Here is an 18,235-nt window from a genome sequence, read left to right as displayed (position 1 = left end):
TCTAAATTCCTTGAGTTTTTAGTTCATAATGCTTCACCCATGAGACCAAATGGCCTTTGATCTCCTAGTAGTGCTAATAAGAGGAAAGGCTCATGTTTGTATTAACTTTATTTCAAAAACAGGAAAAGTGAAGAATCTGATGAACCCTTTGGTAGAGAGATTTATATGGCATTTTTGAAAATACCTAGATTTTCACTTTTCTCAATTGATACAATCACAATTGTAGATTTAGAAAGCAGTCAGAACCAACTTTAGGAGTAATCAAACACATGTTAGCCACATTAATTGGAGGGAGGTGTTAATTATTTAAGTCAATAGGTTGGAAATTATTATACCTTTGCATCAGTCATTTCTGCACAGCATGCTTCTAAACAGCCCATCAATATAATCAAGAATTGTGAAAAATGCAAGCCAGGCTCCTGCCTATCATCCCAGCAATTTGGGAGGCCGAGGTGGGCGGATTGCTTGAGTCCAGGAGTTCAAGACCAGCCTGGGCAGCGTGGCGAAACCCTGTCTCTACAAAAAAGTGACACATCTGTAGTCCCAGCTACTTGGGAAGCTGAGGTGGAAGGATCATTTGATCCTGGAAGGCAGAGGCTGCAGCGAGCCGAGATCCCGCCACTGCACTCCAGCCTGGGTAGCCGAGTGATACCCTGTCTGAAATAAAAATAAAAATACCCATACTGTTTGCCTTAGGAATTCCTTGCTGGTTATGTGGTCTAATGAAGACAAAGTACTCATGGAAAGTGATAGTTTTATGAAGATATTCACCCCAGTATTAGTATCATAGCAAAGAATGAAATTAAAAGCTACAAGATCAAAAGGAGAGGAAAATTATAATGAACCATATGTATTTACTCAAAATAATAATAATTTAAGAATTTACCTAAGATCTACATCAGCTGGAAAAACACAGTGTAGATAGCTATATAAATATTGGGCTCAGCTATGCAAAACAGACATTTGAATGGGGGGAAAGAGCTAAGAATTAAGTGAACTCCTAGCATACTCATTATGCTAAGGTGAGTTGTGTTTTAAAGTATGAATTACGGGTGATTTTTTTTCATTATCCAACTATTTTAGTCTTATCAGGAGTTATACTGCTTCCCTAACATACAAATAAATGTTTTATGTGTGTTACTTATATATACACTACTGCCTAAATTACTGCCAGTAGTTATGAGAAAGGCAGGAAAGGAACTTCTCACAGCATTTTTTCCAATTCTGAATGTTTTAACTACTGAAAGTATCCAACTGAATACATATTGACTTTTTTTGGTTGTTTTTGTTTTTGTTTTTGTTTTTTTGTTTGGACATTTTAAAATAATCTTCAGAGCCAAGCATTCAAGTCAATACTTGCACATTTCTGACAGAAACGTTCCCAAGATGGCTTTGATGACATTTTGGTCAAAGCCATATTGGTTTCAAGTTGCAGTCCTGTGTGTCATCTTTGGGCAATCCTCCAATCTTTAAAATCACATCTTCCTGATGACTATCATATTTTCCTCGTATTTGATTGCTTCTGTGACCTTAGAAATCGACAGGGCATGAACTTCTGGACTCACAGCTGAATGCCTTATTCTTTAGTGCCCGACTCGGGCTGGGATCCACGGAAACGGCGGGAAGCGATCGTAAATGGAATGCTGATTTTTACAGCCCGCCTCTCTTGTCCTGTCGTGGTTAAAAATACAGATTTTATACTTCTGGACATCCATGTAGTAGACTGAACTCATGGAGAATTTTAAGCTACACAGAATTTTACTCCTAAAATTACCCATGCTTTTTCAAGTTTCTCACCAAGCAAAGCATTTTTTATATGTGGCAAAATAAAATATACACATCTCTGAGTTTCCAATGGATGTAGTTTTGAAAGAAGTGACTTCAAAAAATACTCATTTAGGCACCCAGTTGAGGATTTCTTTAAGCATAGCTAACTCAATGTATTTATTTTAATTGCCAGATCTTAGTGTCTTCATTAGACTCAAGGTATAAGTAGAAATGCATTCCTGAATTAATACTCTGAAGTTGATTCAAGTGGATTTATTTTTTTTCCCATAATGAAGAGATACCTAGTTTCGCTTGTGAGACAAGAGGGCCTTTGACCTTTTACTAGCTTAAAGCATTTTTTTTTTCTTGGAAATGGGAAATGCAGTTGCTGTTGGAGTTTTTATATATGGCATCTGGAGGCAAGGAAGCAAAAACGACACTGGATTGTGGAAGGAAAAAGAAATCACATGTATTTTACCAGTGCAGGAAAAGTGTAAATGTGGTTTCATTTCCTTAAACTCGTGTGTGTGTGTGTGTGTGTGTGTCTGTGTGTGTAGAATAACATTGCCTAAAATGAATGTTCAGGAGGAGGGGGAAGGGGAAATCGAAATGAAAATGGGTAAAAGGTCCCCTGACAGAGTTGAATGCTACTACGTCCAGAAATTCACATGCCTGAGAGACAATCACAGCCTTCATTGCTCAGTAAAAGCTGCGTTTCTGTCCTGCGGGTTTTCATTTGCATGTCCACAATTTTGCACCTGCAGGTCTCTTCCAGAAGGCCATCATTCAGAGCGGCACCGCCCTGTCCAGCTGGGCAGTGAACTACCAGCCGGCCAAGTACACTCGGATATTGGCAGACAAGGTCGGCTGCAACATGCTGGACACCACGGACATGGTAGAATGCCTGCGGAACAAGAACTACAAGGAGCTCATCCAGCAGACCATCACCCCAGCCACCTACCACATAGCCTTCGGGCCCGTGATTGACGGCGACGTCATCCCAGACGACCCTCAGATCCTGATGGAGCAAGGCGAGTTCCTCAACTACGACATCATGCTGGGCGTCAACCAAGGGGAAGGCTTGAAGTTCGTGGACGGCATCGTGGATAACGAGGACGGTGTGACGCCCAATGACTTTGACTTCTCCGTGTCCAACTTCGTGGACAACCTTTACGGCTATCCTGAAGGGAAAGACACTTTGCGCGAGACTATCAAGTTCATGTACACAGACTGGGCCGATAAGGAAAACCCGGAGACGCGGCGGAAAACGCTGGTGGCTCTCTTCACTGACCACCAGTGGGTGGCCCCCGCCGTGGCCACCGCCGACCTGCACGCGCAGTACGGCTCACCCACCTATTTCTATGCCTTCTATCATCACTGCCAAAGCGAAATGAAGCCCAGCTGGGCGGATTCGGCCCATGGCGATGAGGTCCCCTACGTCTTCGGCATCCCCATGGTCGGTCCCACCGAGCTCTTCAGTTGTAATTTCTCCAAGAACGACGTCATGCTCAGCGCCGTGGTCATGACCTACTGGACGAACTTCGCCAAAACTGGGTACGTTCTTCTTCGTGCTGGGGTATCGCTATCCTCGTCACTTGTTTGGGTCCTCAATATAGGTATTGCTTCTACTGCCACTTGCAGGAGCACACGTGCGTACACACACATACACATGTGTGCACACATATACACACAGATATATGCTTACACACGCAGTAACAGGCAGCTTCTCCCGCAACATCTATGGAACTCATTTTTTTTCTTTACTCCTAAAGTGTTATAGGAGTAAAACAACTGTCAAACCAGATTTTTACTAGAGTTCTAATTGCCCATTGGGAATTCCAGAGTTCCTACCTGCAGGTGCAGGACTCATACATATAGGACGGTTCTGTTAATAGCTGATTAAACGGTTTTGTTTTTGTTTTTGTTCTTGTTGTTTTAGAGACACAGTCTCACTCTGTTGCCCACGCTGGAGTGCAGTGGTGCAACGATAGCTCACTACAGCCTTGAACTCCTAGGCTCAAGCCATCCTCCTGCCTCAGCCTCCTGAGTAGCTGGGACTACAGGTGCCCGCCACCATGCCTGGCTAATTTTTAGTTGTTGTTTTTTTGTTTTTGTTTTTGTTTTTTTTGATAGAAACAGGGTCTCACTCTGTTGCCTAGGCTGAAGTGTACTGGCACAATCATAGCTCACTGAAGCCCCAAACTCATGGGTTCATGTGATCCTCTCATCATCTCAGCCTCTTGAGTAGCTGGGACTACAGGCGTGCACCTCCATGCCCTTACATGGATTTTTGTAGACAGGTTTGCTATGTTGCCCAGGCTTCTCTCAAACTCCTGGGCTCAAGGGATCCTCCTACATCAACCTTCTGAATAGCTGGGACTGCAGATGCACACCAACTTACTCAGCTAATTTTGTTTTGTTAGAGACAGGGTTTTGCTGTGTCACGCGAGCTGGTCTCAAACTCTTGGGCTCAAGTGATCTTCCCACCTCAGCCTCCCAAAGTGCTGAGATTACAGGTGTGAGCCACCACGCCAGCCCTGATTACAGAGTTTTAAGTCTAATTTCAACCATATCTCTTTTGTTAATTTGTGAGGGTATCACAGCACATGCACCACTTGGGGAATTGTGTTGATTGCCTGGCCATAGGAATGAAAACACATATCATAATAATTATACAGAAATATAAATATATATTCCTATATATATTTAATGTCTCTATAAAAATATAGATATTCCCATATGTATAATATATAGTACATATATATTTGTATTTGTATATATACACACACAAATATATTTGTATATACAAATACAAATATACTATATATACAAATACAATATATATAGTATATATACAAATACAAATATATATACTATATATACAAATATGTATATACATACACAAATATATATTTGTATTTTCTTTGCTATATAAATAGCTATAGAGATAGAGCAAATAAAATATATAATATTTGTATCATATTGCTATATGGCTTGCATATATAAACACACACACACAAACACACATATATGTGTATCTCACAGGAAAGCTCATTTATTGGCCTAAATATAGTAGAAAATATAAAATATACAAAAAGCACATATACAACCGAGTCTGCCAATATTCTGCTGAGCGGATTCTCTGCAAACCATGGGAGAAAAGAACCCAAAACATCCTAAATAGCTCCAGACATTGTGGCATCTTTTCATTTTCTCTTGTCTAATAATGTAACTGTGGAAATGGATGGGGTGTCATTCTGTTCTACCAGTGTGTGCCTCCATCGTCACCCTGAGCCTCTTTACACTGAATGAGAGAGAGAGAGAGATGTGCCTGTCGCCCAGGGAGGGTAAATCTTCCCATGCGGAATGAGGCTCTGAGACTGCAGTGGCCCTGCCACACATGAGTTATGCACAGTAATCCTTAGAAGATCTGGGGATGCTGGTGGTTTCAATGCCTACGTGTTTAGCAGCTGGCATACTGTACAAAGATTCCAAAGTGGTTTGGGTGGGGAGTGGTTTAAGAATGTTTTGTGCTCTTGGCAAAAGTACAGCATGTTTTTGTAGTGGAAAAGGTATCACCTGGACACCAACTTTCAATAATCAGGCTTTGTAGATTTGGTCTGAGAAAGGCTATCTGGAGGAGAAGGGAGGAGGGACCCACATTTGATGGAAATGCTTGTCTATCACTGAAAGGTTCTTTCTTGTGTGAATAAATTGTTGAAATCAAATTATACTTTTTTTTTTAAAGTAAACCTTGTTTATTAGTCTGTTAGGGCTGCTGTTATCAGAGTATCAAAAACTGTATGTCTGTGCTGGGTGCAGTGGCTCATGCCTGTGACCCCAGTACTTTAGGAGGCCAAGGCAGGAGGATCACCTGAGGAAGCCACGAGTTTAAGACCAGCCTGGGCAACATAGTGAGAGTCCATCTCTACAAAACAAATGAAAAAATTTAGCTGGGCATGGTAGCATAGGCCGAGAGTCTCCGCTTCTCAGGAGGCTGAGGCAGAGGGATCACTTGAGCACAGGAGGTCGAGGCTGCAGTGGGCCATGTTTGCACCACTGCACTCCAACCTGGGTGACAGAACGAAACCTTTGTCTTAAAAAAAAAAAAAAAAAACACAAAAGCCCAAAAAGTGTGTGTCTTATAACAACAGAAATTTATCGGTTTACACTTCCTAAGGCCAGAAGTTGCAAATGAAGGTGCTTGCAGGGCCAAGTTCCCTCCAAAAGCTATAGGAAGGTATTTCTTTGCTGCTTCTTAGTTACTCGTGTTTGGGTGCAGACTTTGGCATTCCTGCCTTGCAGCTGCACCACCCCACTCTGTGTGTTTGTCATCTTACGGCCTCCCTGTGTGTCTCTGTCTCCACATGGCTGTCTTCCTATAAGAGCATCTGCCAAGGTGCATTAGAAGCTCACCCTACTCCAGTATGACCTCATCTTAACATAAATAGTCATATCTGCAGTTACCCTATTTCCAAATAAGCTCACATACTGAGGTACTGGGGTTAGGACTTCAACGTATCTTACTTTACGGGGAGACAGTATTCAATCTCTAATACCTTGTGAAGCCAGGGCCAGGCCCTCTTTTGTGACAGCACTAAGATAAGTGGTGTCTGCCCTTGCAGAGAATTTCATCTTCTTGAAGCCTAAAGACTTCCATCAACATGGCTATACTCATTCAATCTTCACTACATTAGCATCTAAAGGTATTACTGACTTGGTCTGTAAACACTCTCTTTACTTACTTTCATTAAAACCATATGCTTTTTCTTTTCCTCCTTACATGATTTGAAAATAAACTTTATATGATTATCTTAAGTGGAAAGCTAGAATCATTCCTCATACATTTTATAGAACCATTAAAGCAATAGTGAAATCTAAATAATGCTGTTAAATTCTCATTAGCTCTTCCTGACTCCCAAGGGCTGTGAGACTGAGACTGGCTCTCTCATTATTAAAAAAAGGAAAAAAGACAGAAAAAGATAAAGGAAGTTAATTAGTTCCATGAGGTGATCGTTATCACTGCTGGCACCAAATGGATGCTTTTACCAAGACGACATGAAGGTCTGAGAGAGCCGTGAGAATACCACAGTGCTCTCTCTGTTATTGAGTGCTTTTTCATGCCATGAATCTGTTTCTTAAAACCACTTGGCTTAGAGCCTGTGGTTTCCCCCCTGCATTTAGGGAATACATTCATGTTGCCATTCATGGTCTGTGTTGAGGGTTCGTCTAGCTTTCATGAAGGCCCTGACATGACTGGAAGAGATGAGGAAGGAATTACTGCTGGAACTTGGAGAAACACTCTGATGCTACTGAAATCAAAAGCTGCTGGTAGAGAGAGTTCATTGAGGTACCCAGAGCTCGAATGTCAGTCCGTCTGAAGCCTCTATTTTTGTTTCTTCCGCCCATGGGAAACATCCCTGAAATAACACTGAGTGTATTAATGCAGTGAGCTCTTTTAATTCATTGGAAAGGTATTAGAATGACTCAAATGATTCCTCAAGGAAGTTACTCAGAACTTACATCCTATGTGAAATGCAACGTGTGGATTCAAATACAAATAGATTAAGTGATCACACCTCCATGGCAGCTCCATAAAAGAAGGAAATGGGGAATATCACCGTCAGGCACAGTCTGGTGAGCTAGGTATTCGTCAGTGGATGACAAGGACCTCAGTTGCAGTTGCTAGTTATTTGTTTATTGTAAATTGGGTGGTGGCCCGATCACTCCAGGGCAGAGAAGGAGTCCCTGGTCACCAGGTGCAGAGAACGAACCAACCTGATGCCCGTAAGGAGAAAGTATGGGATGCACCTTATCTGTTGTCATCCTGTGAGCTGCCAAGTTTAACGCCGTTCTGCAGAGCACACGCTCAGACGATGACTCACAGAACAGGAGGGGCATATTTCTGCATACCATCACTGTTCCCTTCCAGCACTGGAGGTGACAGGAGGAAACAAGAATAGCTCCCAGCGTGTCTGTCACTACACGGTGCCGTGGAGAGAGGATCGCATTGTGCCAGGACATGCTTCACCACTCTCAGTGGGCGTTATGTCAGGCGTTCTAAACCTGCAGACACAGCACAGTCTCCCGATGGCGCACGTGTTTGCCGAGATGAGGAGGATGGTGTCTGGATGCTTCTATGCAGACATCTCAAAGCAGATGGTTCTGACCTTTAGTCTAGGTTTGAAGGCACGTATACCTGGTATACATAAACCTTTGGATTTGGGATAGGCACAGAAAAATTATGTTGGGATGTAATTTTGGCAGAGAAAAGAAAGGAAGGGAGGAGGGAGGAAATGCAGGAAAGAGAGTTGGGACAAAGGAAGGAAGGGAGGGAAGGAGGGAGGGAGGGAAGAAGAGAAGAAAGTAGGGAGGGAGGGAATCAAGAAAGGAGTGAAGGAAGGGAGGAAGGAGGGAAAGAAAGAGGGAAGGGAGGAGGAGAGGAAGGAAAGAAGAAGGGAAGGAAGGAGGGAGGGAAGGTGAAAGGAAGGAAGGGAGGAAGGAAGAAAAGAGGGAAGGAAGGAAAGGAAAGAAAGAAAAGAGGCAAGAGAGGAAGGGAGGAGGGAGAAAGAAGAGATGAAGGAAAGAAAGAGTAGCGAGGGAGGGAAGGAAAAAATGGAGGGAGAGAAAAAGAAGGAAGGAAGCGAGGAAGGAAGGAAGAGGGAGGAAAAAGAAAAAAGGGGATAGGGGAGGAGAGGAAGAAGGGAGGGAGGGAGGGAAAGAAGGAAAACAGGGAAAAGGAGGGTAAGAAAGAGAAATGAGGGAAGGGAGGAGGGGAGGAAGGAAAGAAGGAGGAAGGGAGAGACAATTGGATCCTTGCTTATAGATCATGTCAGCTGCATATTTTCACGGTAGCATTAGGTGAGAGGGCTCTCCCATCTTGGAAAGGCGGAGGCAGCGAGTACACAGAGTAGAAATGAGGAGGAAGTCCCTGCCGAGGCTCTAAATTATGAAAACCTTGATCAAGACAGGATATTGAAATCAGTGAATGCCAGGGCCTCAAGTAATCCTTGCTATTTCTTTTTTATTATTGTTTTGAATAGGGAAGCAGTTGCCCAGGCCTGTGCCTGAGCGGGATTCTCCCCTGTAGCAAGGAGGAGTTTCAATGTTAGTCCAGGTCAGAGGACTAAAATCATGCTGCAAGAGAACCGTGTAAGCTCAAACATGCAGAGGCATTGTAGAAATAAGGTAGATTGAGACCATTTTTGGAAAAGTGCATCTTTCCTTGACTCTGAGCAGCGTCAAGGAAAAGTGAAAACTAACTCTAAAGTTTGAAAAGGGTTCTAGAGCATTAAAGTCCTTTTCCTGTGAAATTACTTTGGGAATAGGAGAAAGGGGGTTTGGCCAAGCTGATCAACAAAATTTAGGTGCTCATTGATCCAGGATTCTTTCATTTTGAGGTCTGTGTGGAAAGAGATGGACAAAAAGGAGTAGGGGAATCTTGGTTTATTTATAAGGTATGACAAAGAACAGTGCTTTAAAGTAATCAAACAATACATTATAATAATATAGTAGAAGACCTTATGTGCTATTGGAAGTCAGAAATGAGAAGAGAGTTTTGTAATGGAAAATCAGGTCAACACATATTTTGATTTTTTTATGTTGTTCCATCAAATCTGGGGTTTGTACAGCAGGTTGATTTCTATCCTGTTTGCATCAGATGCCATCACTGCTTTTGAATGTGCTGGTATCCTATGATTAATTTATATTCAACTATTGTTAAATCTTTGGGAAAGAAAGAAGTTACAATGAGGTATTTAGTGGGGATGGGTTACAGAGTTGCAGCATAATTCTGGCTGTAAAGGCAACCTTTATTACCAAAAAGGGATTTTAAGCTGAATGAATGAACATCCCCACCTGGTGTGGCAGAGGAGTCACTGAATGCATAATAAACTAGTTTGGTAACAGATCGTTAACTGCGAACAATGTTTTGGGTATAAGGAAAACCTGTGCTACTTAAAGGAACAGCTGAGAGGATTCACAGACATTTTTAGAGAGATCATAGTACTATATCCATCTCTAGCTAAAGAAATGAACTAGACCTTAGAAATGCACTTGAGTCTCTTCTGCCAAGATTACATCTCAAATAAAACGGGGCAGGGGGAAACGGCCGTGTTAGGTGCTGGGGTTAGGAGAGAGACATGCATTGAGTCTTCTACTGGAGAGACCAACTTGTGTTTCTATCCTCAGTCATTACAATCTTTAATTTTACTCACAGGAGTTTAAACAGTCCTTATGCTGAATAAAATCTAAAAAACAAAACACTGATACCCCACATCTAGGTCTCACTGTCTGGAGGGTTTGGTAAGGGAGAATGACTTGGGCTATCATAATCTCCACAAGTGTATCTGGGTTTAAGAATTCTGGCTGTGCATCTCTGATATCTTTAATAGACCGTATCAGGCGGCAGCTCACTTTTGTGGATTTTCCAAATCCTCTGCTTTATTCTTCAAGAACAAATTAAATGTGTTTTCTTTACCTTTCAAATATACCCTGAGTTCCTTCAAAAATAGCCTAGTACCCAAAATGAACAGAATACTCCATCTCCTAGATGCTCACTGCATAATAGATGATACAGCCACACATCTAATAGACCCAATTTAGTAAAATTGGATCCATGGAAAAAAAGGAGGAATCTTCACTTCCATTTGTTTCTTTAGAATATTAAAAATCAATAACTAATATTAGTGGATTTTTTTCCTAAAATATTTATTCACTTATTTTTCTTTTAACACACATTAAATAACTGAAAATTTTAAAATTCTTTCAGAAAGCTTAAAGAAGCACAAGAAACATGAGATGTTGCATTGAATCCAAGATTTTTTCAAAACCATATAAGAATACATGTATAATAAATAAAAAAGCAGAAGACTTTTCAAATATATTGTTTATCAGTAAATAAGAAAACTCATGGTATTAGAACCTATCAGATTATATATATTTGTTTTCACCCTCTTAGTAAAGTGAAAACACAGCAGTTAGTGTGCATTCAACTAAAAGGTAGAGGTCAACTTTTTCTTCTTCTGTATTACATTATACATCTTATATCTATATCTATAGATAGATATACACATACACATATATACCCACATAATATACACACATATATATACTGCATATAGTATACAGTTAGTATACAGTATAAACTGTGCTATACAGTATCCTTGTATATAGTATGTAATATACAATATACTTTTATACACTCTACAATGTATGCAATATAGAAATACAGTATGTACTCTGATACACAGTATATCACTCCCTAGTTCTCCCTCCCTTGCAATATTGTAGGTGTTCTAATTTTTATTTTGAAAGAGAGGGGATAATATTTCCTGAATTCTTACCATATGCCAGACATTTTGTCATTATCTTTCAACCTTCATCACTTACCTCCAACCCTGATATTCTCATCCACCATGTAGAGAAGTTAAGGCCAATACTGGCTGGAAAACTTGCTCAAGTTTTCACAGCTGTTAACTAGCCAGAGCTGCAGAAAGTTGAATACAGGGAAATGATTTATCATCACCACAGACTCAGACTGAGGGGATAAAATCTTCCTTTAGCAAGTGTGTCACCTCTGAGTCAAGTATATTGTTTGGATCCTGCACAATGTCTGGTAATGGCTACAGATACATGATCTTCCTTGGTCCTGCAGCCTTCTGCCATGCAGGCCATGCAATGGTTGGAGGCAGTGTCACAAAAGTGCCACCAAGGAGAAGTTACCTGGAAGATAGATCTTAGCTCACACCTGGAGCCATTGATCAGAATGTTGCAACTCCCTGCTTGCCTGGGTCTGCACATCACATCTGAATGTTCAGTACTAACTAGTACATAACATTTTACCATGCGTAATCTCAAATCTTTCTTATAACAAATAAACCTTAAGATGTAACTGTTTTGTAGCTTACTTTACAAACCGTCAAAAACTGGAAGAAATTAGCATTTGGTAATTTGTTTTTTGAAGAGGAAGTGTTATCCTAAGAGAGTTGGTTGCAAAGATGTTTATTAAAGGCCCTATGTTTTATGAATTATCTCCAAATTTTTATGATTTTCCTTCTACCTGTGCCCACTTGTGCAAATAATAATAAGATAATTCTTTGGCTCATAGTTTCCAAGCACAGCTTAGCATCTGTAACAGCCCTCAGCTTGTTTCCGGGTGTCTTATTTATCTTAAACATGTTAACCTCATCATAACTATATGTACCATTTTAGCAAACTTCTTACAGCTAACATAGCGTGCTTTCATGTTTTCCGGTATTTTACTTTCAAATAGAGAGCAAACACATGGTGTATATGCCTGTTTACAAACATTTTCTAATTATAAAACCAATTTTTGACTGTTAATATCAATTTTCATTGCTAAAACTGCAACATTTATTCATTTACTTCCAAAGAAATTCTTGAGCAAGAAAGAGAATGCCCATTTCTTGAACAATAGCTTCTTAATCAGAATTTCTCAGCCTCAGTACTGTTAACATTTGGGTCCAGATAACTTCCTTGCTGTGGGGGTCTCTCCTGTGCACCAGAGGGTGTTTAGTGGCATCCCTGACCGCCACCCTTCATAGAAACTACCATCTGTCTATGAAAACCAAAAATGTCTCCAGACCTTGCCAAATATCCCTTTGGAGCAAATCCCTCCTGGATGAGTTTTGCAGTTCAAGAGAGTGAAACTTGAAATACTGAAATTGTTCCTAGAGACACTTAGTTTTCCTTTTTTCCCTTTATTTTTGAAGATCATTTGATGCCTTAAAAATAGTAGACATGTTATAAAAATGCCATAATATTGCTATCAGGGTTTATATTTAAAAGAAAAATAAGCAATTTTTAAGGGAAAAGACAACATGGTAGACATGTCTAGGATTAAAGCAGAATGTACCTTTGCTGCTTGGGTATTTTGTGCTCATTGAAAAATATATATGAAGAGCAGATTGTAACTTCCTGATTTATTGGTTTAAGATAATTTCATGTCACATGTGGAAGAGTATGACCTTTCTTTTTTTTCTTCCTTCTACCCCAGTGATCCAAATCAACCAGTTCCTCAGGATACCAAGTTCATTCACACAAAACCCAACCGCTTTGAAGAAGTGGCCTGGTCCAAGTATAATCCCAAAGACCAGCTCTACCTGCATATAGGCTTGAAACCCAGAGTGAGAGATCACTACCGGGCAACGAAAGTGGCTTTCTGGTTGGAACTCGTTCCTCATTTGCACAACTTGAACGAGATATTCCAGTATGTTTCAACAACCACAAAGGTTCCTCCTCCAGACATGACATCATTTCCCTATGGTACCCGCCGATCTCCTGCCAAGATATGGCCAACGACCAAACGCCCAGCAATCACTCCTGCCAACAATCCCAAACACTCTAAGGACCCTCACAAAACGGGGCCCGAGGACACAACTGTCCTCATTGAAACCAAACGGGATTATTCCACTGAATTAAGTGTCACCATTGCCGTCGGGGCATCGCTCCTCTTCCTCAACATTTTAGCCTTTGCGGCTCTGTACTACAAAAAGGACAAGAGGCGCCATGAGACTCACAGGCGCCCGAGTCCCCAGAGAAACACCACAAATGATATCGCTCACATCCAGAACGAAGAGATCATGTCTTTGCAGATGAAGCAGCTGGAGCACGATCACGAGTGTGAGTCGCTGCAGGCACACGACACGCTGAGGCTCACCTGCCCACCAGACTACACCCTCACGCTGCGCCGGTCGCCAGATGATATCCCACTTATGACGCCAAACACCATCACCATGATTCCAAACACACTGACGGGGATGCAGCCTTTGCACACTTTTAACACCTTCAGTGGAGGACAAAACAGTACAAATTTACCCCACGGACATTCCACCACTAGAGTATAGCTTGGCCGTATTTCCCTCCTATCCCTCTGCACCACCTGCTCAGCAACATAGAAGAGAGAAAGAAAGAGAGAAAGAAAGTCTCCAAACCAGGAATGGTTTTGTCCCACTGACTTAAGACAAAAATGCAAAAAGGCAGTCATCCCATCCCAGCAGACCCTTCTCGTTGGTGTTTTCCAGTATTACGAGATCGACTTCTGACCCTATGAAATGTGAAAGGTACACATTTCTGTTAAAATACTGCTTTAAGATCTCTACCACTCCAACCGATGTTTAGTGTGATAGGACATCACCATTTCAAGGACCTGGGTGTTTCTAACATCATGGAAGCAGCTGACACTTCTGAAACTCACCCAAGGACACTGAATATTTTTTAAATACAATGGAAATTTAAACATTTCTTTCTGTGCCACACAATGGATGGCTCTCCTTAAGTGAAGAAAGCGTCAATGGGCTTTTGCCCAGCACATGGAGCTGTAATCCAGAGAGAAGGAAACGTAGAAATTTATTATTAAAATAAAAGAATGGACTATGCAGTGAAATCTGTATGGTTCTGTGCAAAGAGGTGTTTTGCCAGCCTGAACTATATTTAAGAAACTTTGTAAAAATTAAAAATGTATATAGCTGTGAGTTTAAACAAAACCACAAACAGACAAACAAGAAAAAAAGCTTTTATTGGTGTTTTCAGTTTGAAAGAGCTTTTAGCAAGGTTGTGCTTTTCATTGTGCTCTGTATGTATATAAATATATATATATACACATTAGTCATATCAGCTCTGTTTCCTCCCCAACAAAAGAGGCTTTTCTTCTTAATTACTTGTGGTAAACAAAGACATGGGATTTTCTTACATGGGATTCTCATTTGTAGGAGGATGTGATGTCCCACAGAAGACCCAGACGGTCTGTGTGGCCTATTTCCCCCGTCAGGTTGCACAGGTGCATGCAAGAGCATTCTTAGGAGACCATTGTTTTGAAAAACTTTGACTCGTATGTGTTAGCCTTCATGAGATTGCAGTACAGAGATGGGTCCCCAAAGTGGAATGTATTTACAGCTTGTTAAATTAGAGACATGCACACACAGAGAATCAGCAGGGAGAAACAAAAATACAAGTCCCATTCTGTAGCTCTGGCCCTTTGAATATGTTTAGGAAGAGTTGCTTCCCATTTCAGGGCCCTGCCAAAAAAAGAAGAAAGCTTGCCTTTGGTGGGGCTATGCCCCGTGGAGTAAATACGGCTCTGTGTTCCCTAGCAGCTGCGGGAGGGTTTGGCCGATGAAGTACCTGCTCAGCTTAGCTAATCAGATTGAAGGAAGACATGTGTCTTTCCTTTTTGTTTAAGCACTCGGTCCCTTATTTATCAGTAAGCAGGTTTTTAAAAAATTTTTGTATCATTTATGGGATCAAACAAATGATTGTCTGAAAATATCACTTTTTGTGAATTTGTATATCTGGTCACCAAATGATGAATATTATAGAAGAATGGGGGAAGAAAAGGATAGAACATTAAAACTGCTTTGCATGGGTTTTCTGGGAAATTAGGATAACTTCACTGAGAAGACATTGAATGGAAATTATTCACCCATTTTAAATTGGTGACCTAGGGATCAGAGATTTTTCTTTCCAATAGCTTGTCATTTTCTCATTTCTCTTCTCATTTTCAGGAAAGTTTTGAGTGTTATAAGGTGGAAGGAAACATAGTAGCAACGGTTACTTTATATTTTGTCTTTCAAAAATTATTGCATTACCAAGAAACAGTAGCCAAAGATATTTGAAGATCATGTCCCTCGGCTCCATTGTGGGTTATTCTAGAAATCCAGTCTTAAATCTCTCTGCTAAAGTGGACATTCCTCATAAAAATTGTCCAGCTGCCTGGCTCTTTTGCAGTAACAGCCTTTGATTACTGAATCCCTACACTCAAACTATAGTGATGTATCAGTGTTTGAGAGTGACCTCTAGAAAAAAGAAAAGTGTTTTTAGAAATGCATAAAAGTCATCCCCAAATCCTATTGCTTATCTTGGGTTAAATTTGAGAGTGATTCTCTGTATATAAATATGTGAAATATTATTATCTCAACTTAGCACACGTGAAGCAACATTTCTGTCCTACAGAGAGGTGTCATGGTAAGATTTCATTCCCAATTCATTGTTTCATAGAGCTATGATCAGGCCATTTCTGCAAGCAGTGTATGACCCCACCTGAGCAACCACAAATAGGCTCTCCGTGAAACTACAAAGGAAGTGATGTGTGGCACCCATGCTGGTTTCGTCTGTCTGTAATGTGAATTCCAGTATTTGTTTAGTATTTCCAATTGTCTCCTGCTAGCAATATGTACAGTAACGCGTCAGGCTTGTGACATTTGAATAAGGAAAAACAGAGTTCCTGTTAAGTGAATAACTTTAGCTTTTACAGGGGATTATGATCAAAAGTGATTTAGTACATCTTAAATGATATCTTATTTCTACATGGAAAGAAGTTATAGAATCTTCATAGAGTTCTATGAGAAAAAAATATACTTGCTATCTATGAAAAAGAGAAAAAAGAAAAAAAATGAGAAAAATAAGAAAAAAAAAATCGTTTCCTAGGCTTTTATTCTTGATCTTCAAAGGCACGCAGGGTTTAATGGTTCCTTGGGTTATTATTTTGCAATTTTGTTTTTTATTTTGCCTTAAGTAATGATAGAAGATATATATGGCCGGACACATATGTATAAACTTTTCAGCAGCATTTTTAATAATAAAATATCACAGTATTTTCTAATGCTTTGTGCAAATAATTATGCGTCCGTTCTTTCTTGGTAGGTGGCGTGTTTTATTTACTTTTGTTGTTCTTTGAATGCCTTTTTCTTTGTAAAAGCTAAGTGATGCAGCTGACATAGGCTAGAAATGGATAAATACATTTGGTAAGGGGATGATTTCTTTAGCTTTGGCCAGCTGCACAGTTGAGGAGGCTCTGCTGGCCTGATTTTGGAAAACCAAGCCGTGTTTGGTGAAGCGCCTCAGATGACACTGCCTGAAACGGAGTGTTTGGATTTGTTATATCTAACCCTGCTCATTCTTGTGTCACTGTGTTTGGAATTGTGGTTGACAAAACACTTTAAAATAGCCTTAGGTGAGTAAACTTTCAAGTGACAGCAAGAAATTCTGCTGAATGAAACTCAAGAGGCAGAAAATCACTAACATACCAATGGGAGCCCATTTGTCAATTCCTTCCTGTGCATCCAACCATCGCGACCTTATTTGACTTTCACAGTAGCCTTAAGGGACACGCACATGCATTGCTCCCCTTTCATAATGGAAGATGTTCAGAGGAAACTAGCCCCTATTAGACAGGAGAACTTGATGGATAACATGATAGTATATCCTCATAGCCCAAATCTTTTCACCAAGAAGTTAACACGGCAAACACTTGTAAGTCAAGGCCTTGCATGTTGTGATAATCCTAGCTAAGTATCAGAGAAAGAAAGATAGCAAGGACCGGGACTCTCTGACATATGTGAACTCCTAAATTCTTCAGATGTTGTTTGCCTCAATCATGCTGTGAAAGCACACAGGAGAAATACATACACACACACATATATGTACATGTATATACATTATATATGTATATACATGTACATATCCTATATATGCATTATGTATAGAATCATGCACAGCATATTTTTGACAAATGCAAATAGCATATATGATGACAGTCTCATGAGATTATAATGCCATATTTTTATTGTACCTTTTCTATGTTTAGATACACAAATACTTATCATTGTGTTACAGTTGCCTAGGGTCTTCTCTCCAGTCATGTGCTGCACGGGTTTGTAGTCTGGAAGGACTAGGCTATACCATAGAGCCTAGGAGTACTGTAGGCTGCACCTCGAGGTTTGTGTAAGTACGCTACATGATGTTTGCACAACGATGAAATCACCTAACGATACATTTCTCAGAATTTATCCCTATTGTTAAGTGATGCATGACTGTACATGTATACATTATATGCACTGTATATGCACACATACATATATGCATATATATTACATATGTAAATATATACATAGACATCACATACTTAAATTCCTGAAGATGCCAATTCCATTAAACATATATATACACACACATATATATGTGCACACACACTCATATATCCACACACATCTATAACACATTTAATGTGTTCATATATACATTCCTATGCATGTGTGTGTATACATATATATAAAATACATTAGTTCTCTTTATCTGTGGAATCACATTCTGCAATTTCAGGTACTGTGGACAACTGTGGTCTAAAAATATGCGAGTACAGTTCAATGAGATATTTTGAAAGAGACCACACTCACATAACTTTTATGACAGTATATTGTTATAAATGTTCTATTTTATTAGTTATTGTTCATCTCTTACTGCCTCTAATTTATAAACTTTATCAAAAGTGTATATATATAATAAAATACATAGTATATAAAGGGTTTGGAACTATCTGTGGTTTCAGGTATCCACTGAGTTTTGAACGCATCCCCCTTGGAAAAGGGCCATTACTGAATATACACACACATAGACACACATGCATATATACATACACATAATTTACACAGATATATTCATAGATATGCAT

At 40.1% G+C, this 18,235-nt stretch overlaps 1 protein-coding gene across 8 annotated transcripts in view; it reads left to right on the top strand.

The window, feature by feature from the left end:
- Nucleotides 1-15,596, top strand: part of NLGN4X (neuroligin 4 X-linked) — a 347,891-nt gene extending 332,295 nt beyond the window's left edge. For all 8 annotated transcript variants that reach the window (XM_005592910.5, XM_005592905.5, XM_074029051.1 and 5 more), the window contains 2 exons: nucleotides 2,532-3,321; nucleotides 12,785-15,596. In XM_005592910.5, the coding sequence (XP_005592967.1) occupies nucleotides 2,532-3,321; nucleotides 12,785-13,634 (1,640 nt within the window). In that variant the 3' untranslated portion in view covers nucleotides 13,635-15,596. The remainder of the gene's footprint in view (nucleotides 1-2,531; nucleotides 3,322-12,784) is intronic.
- Nucleotides 15,597-18,235: the final 2,639 nt, after the last annotated feature.

The sequence above is a fragment of the Macaca fascicularis genome, chromosome X, assembly GCF_037993035.2.
Source record: "Macaca fascicularis isolate 582-1 chromosome X, T2T-MFA8v1.1".
Taxonomy (NCBI): domain Eukaryota; kingdom Metazoa; phylum Chordata; class Mammalia; order Primates; family Cercopithecidae; genus Macaca; species Macaca fascicularis.
This window is presented reverse-complemented; position numbering and strand designations above follow the sequence as displayed.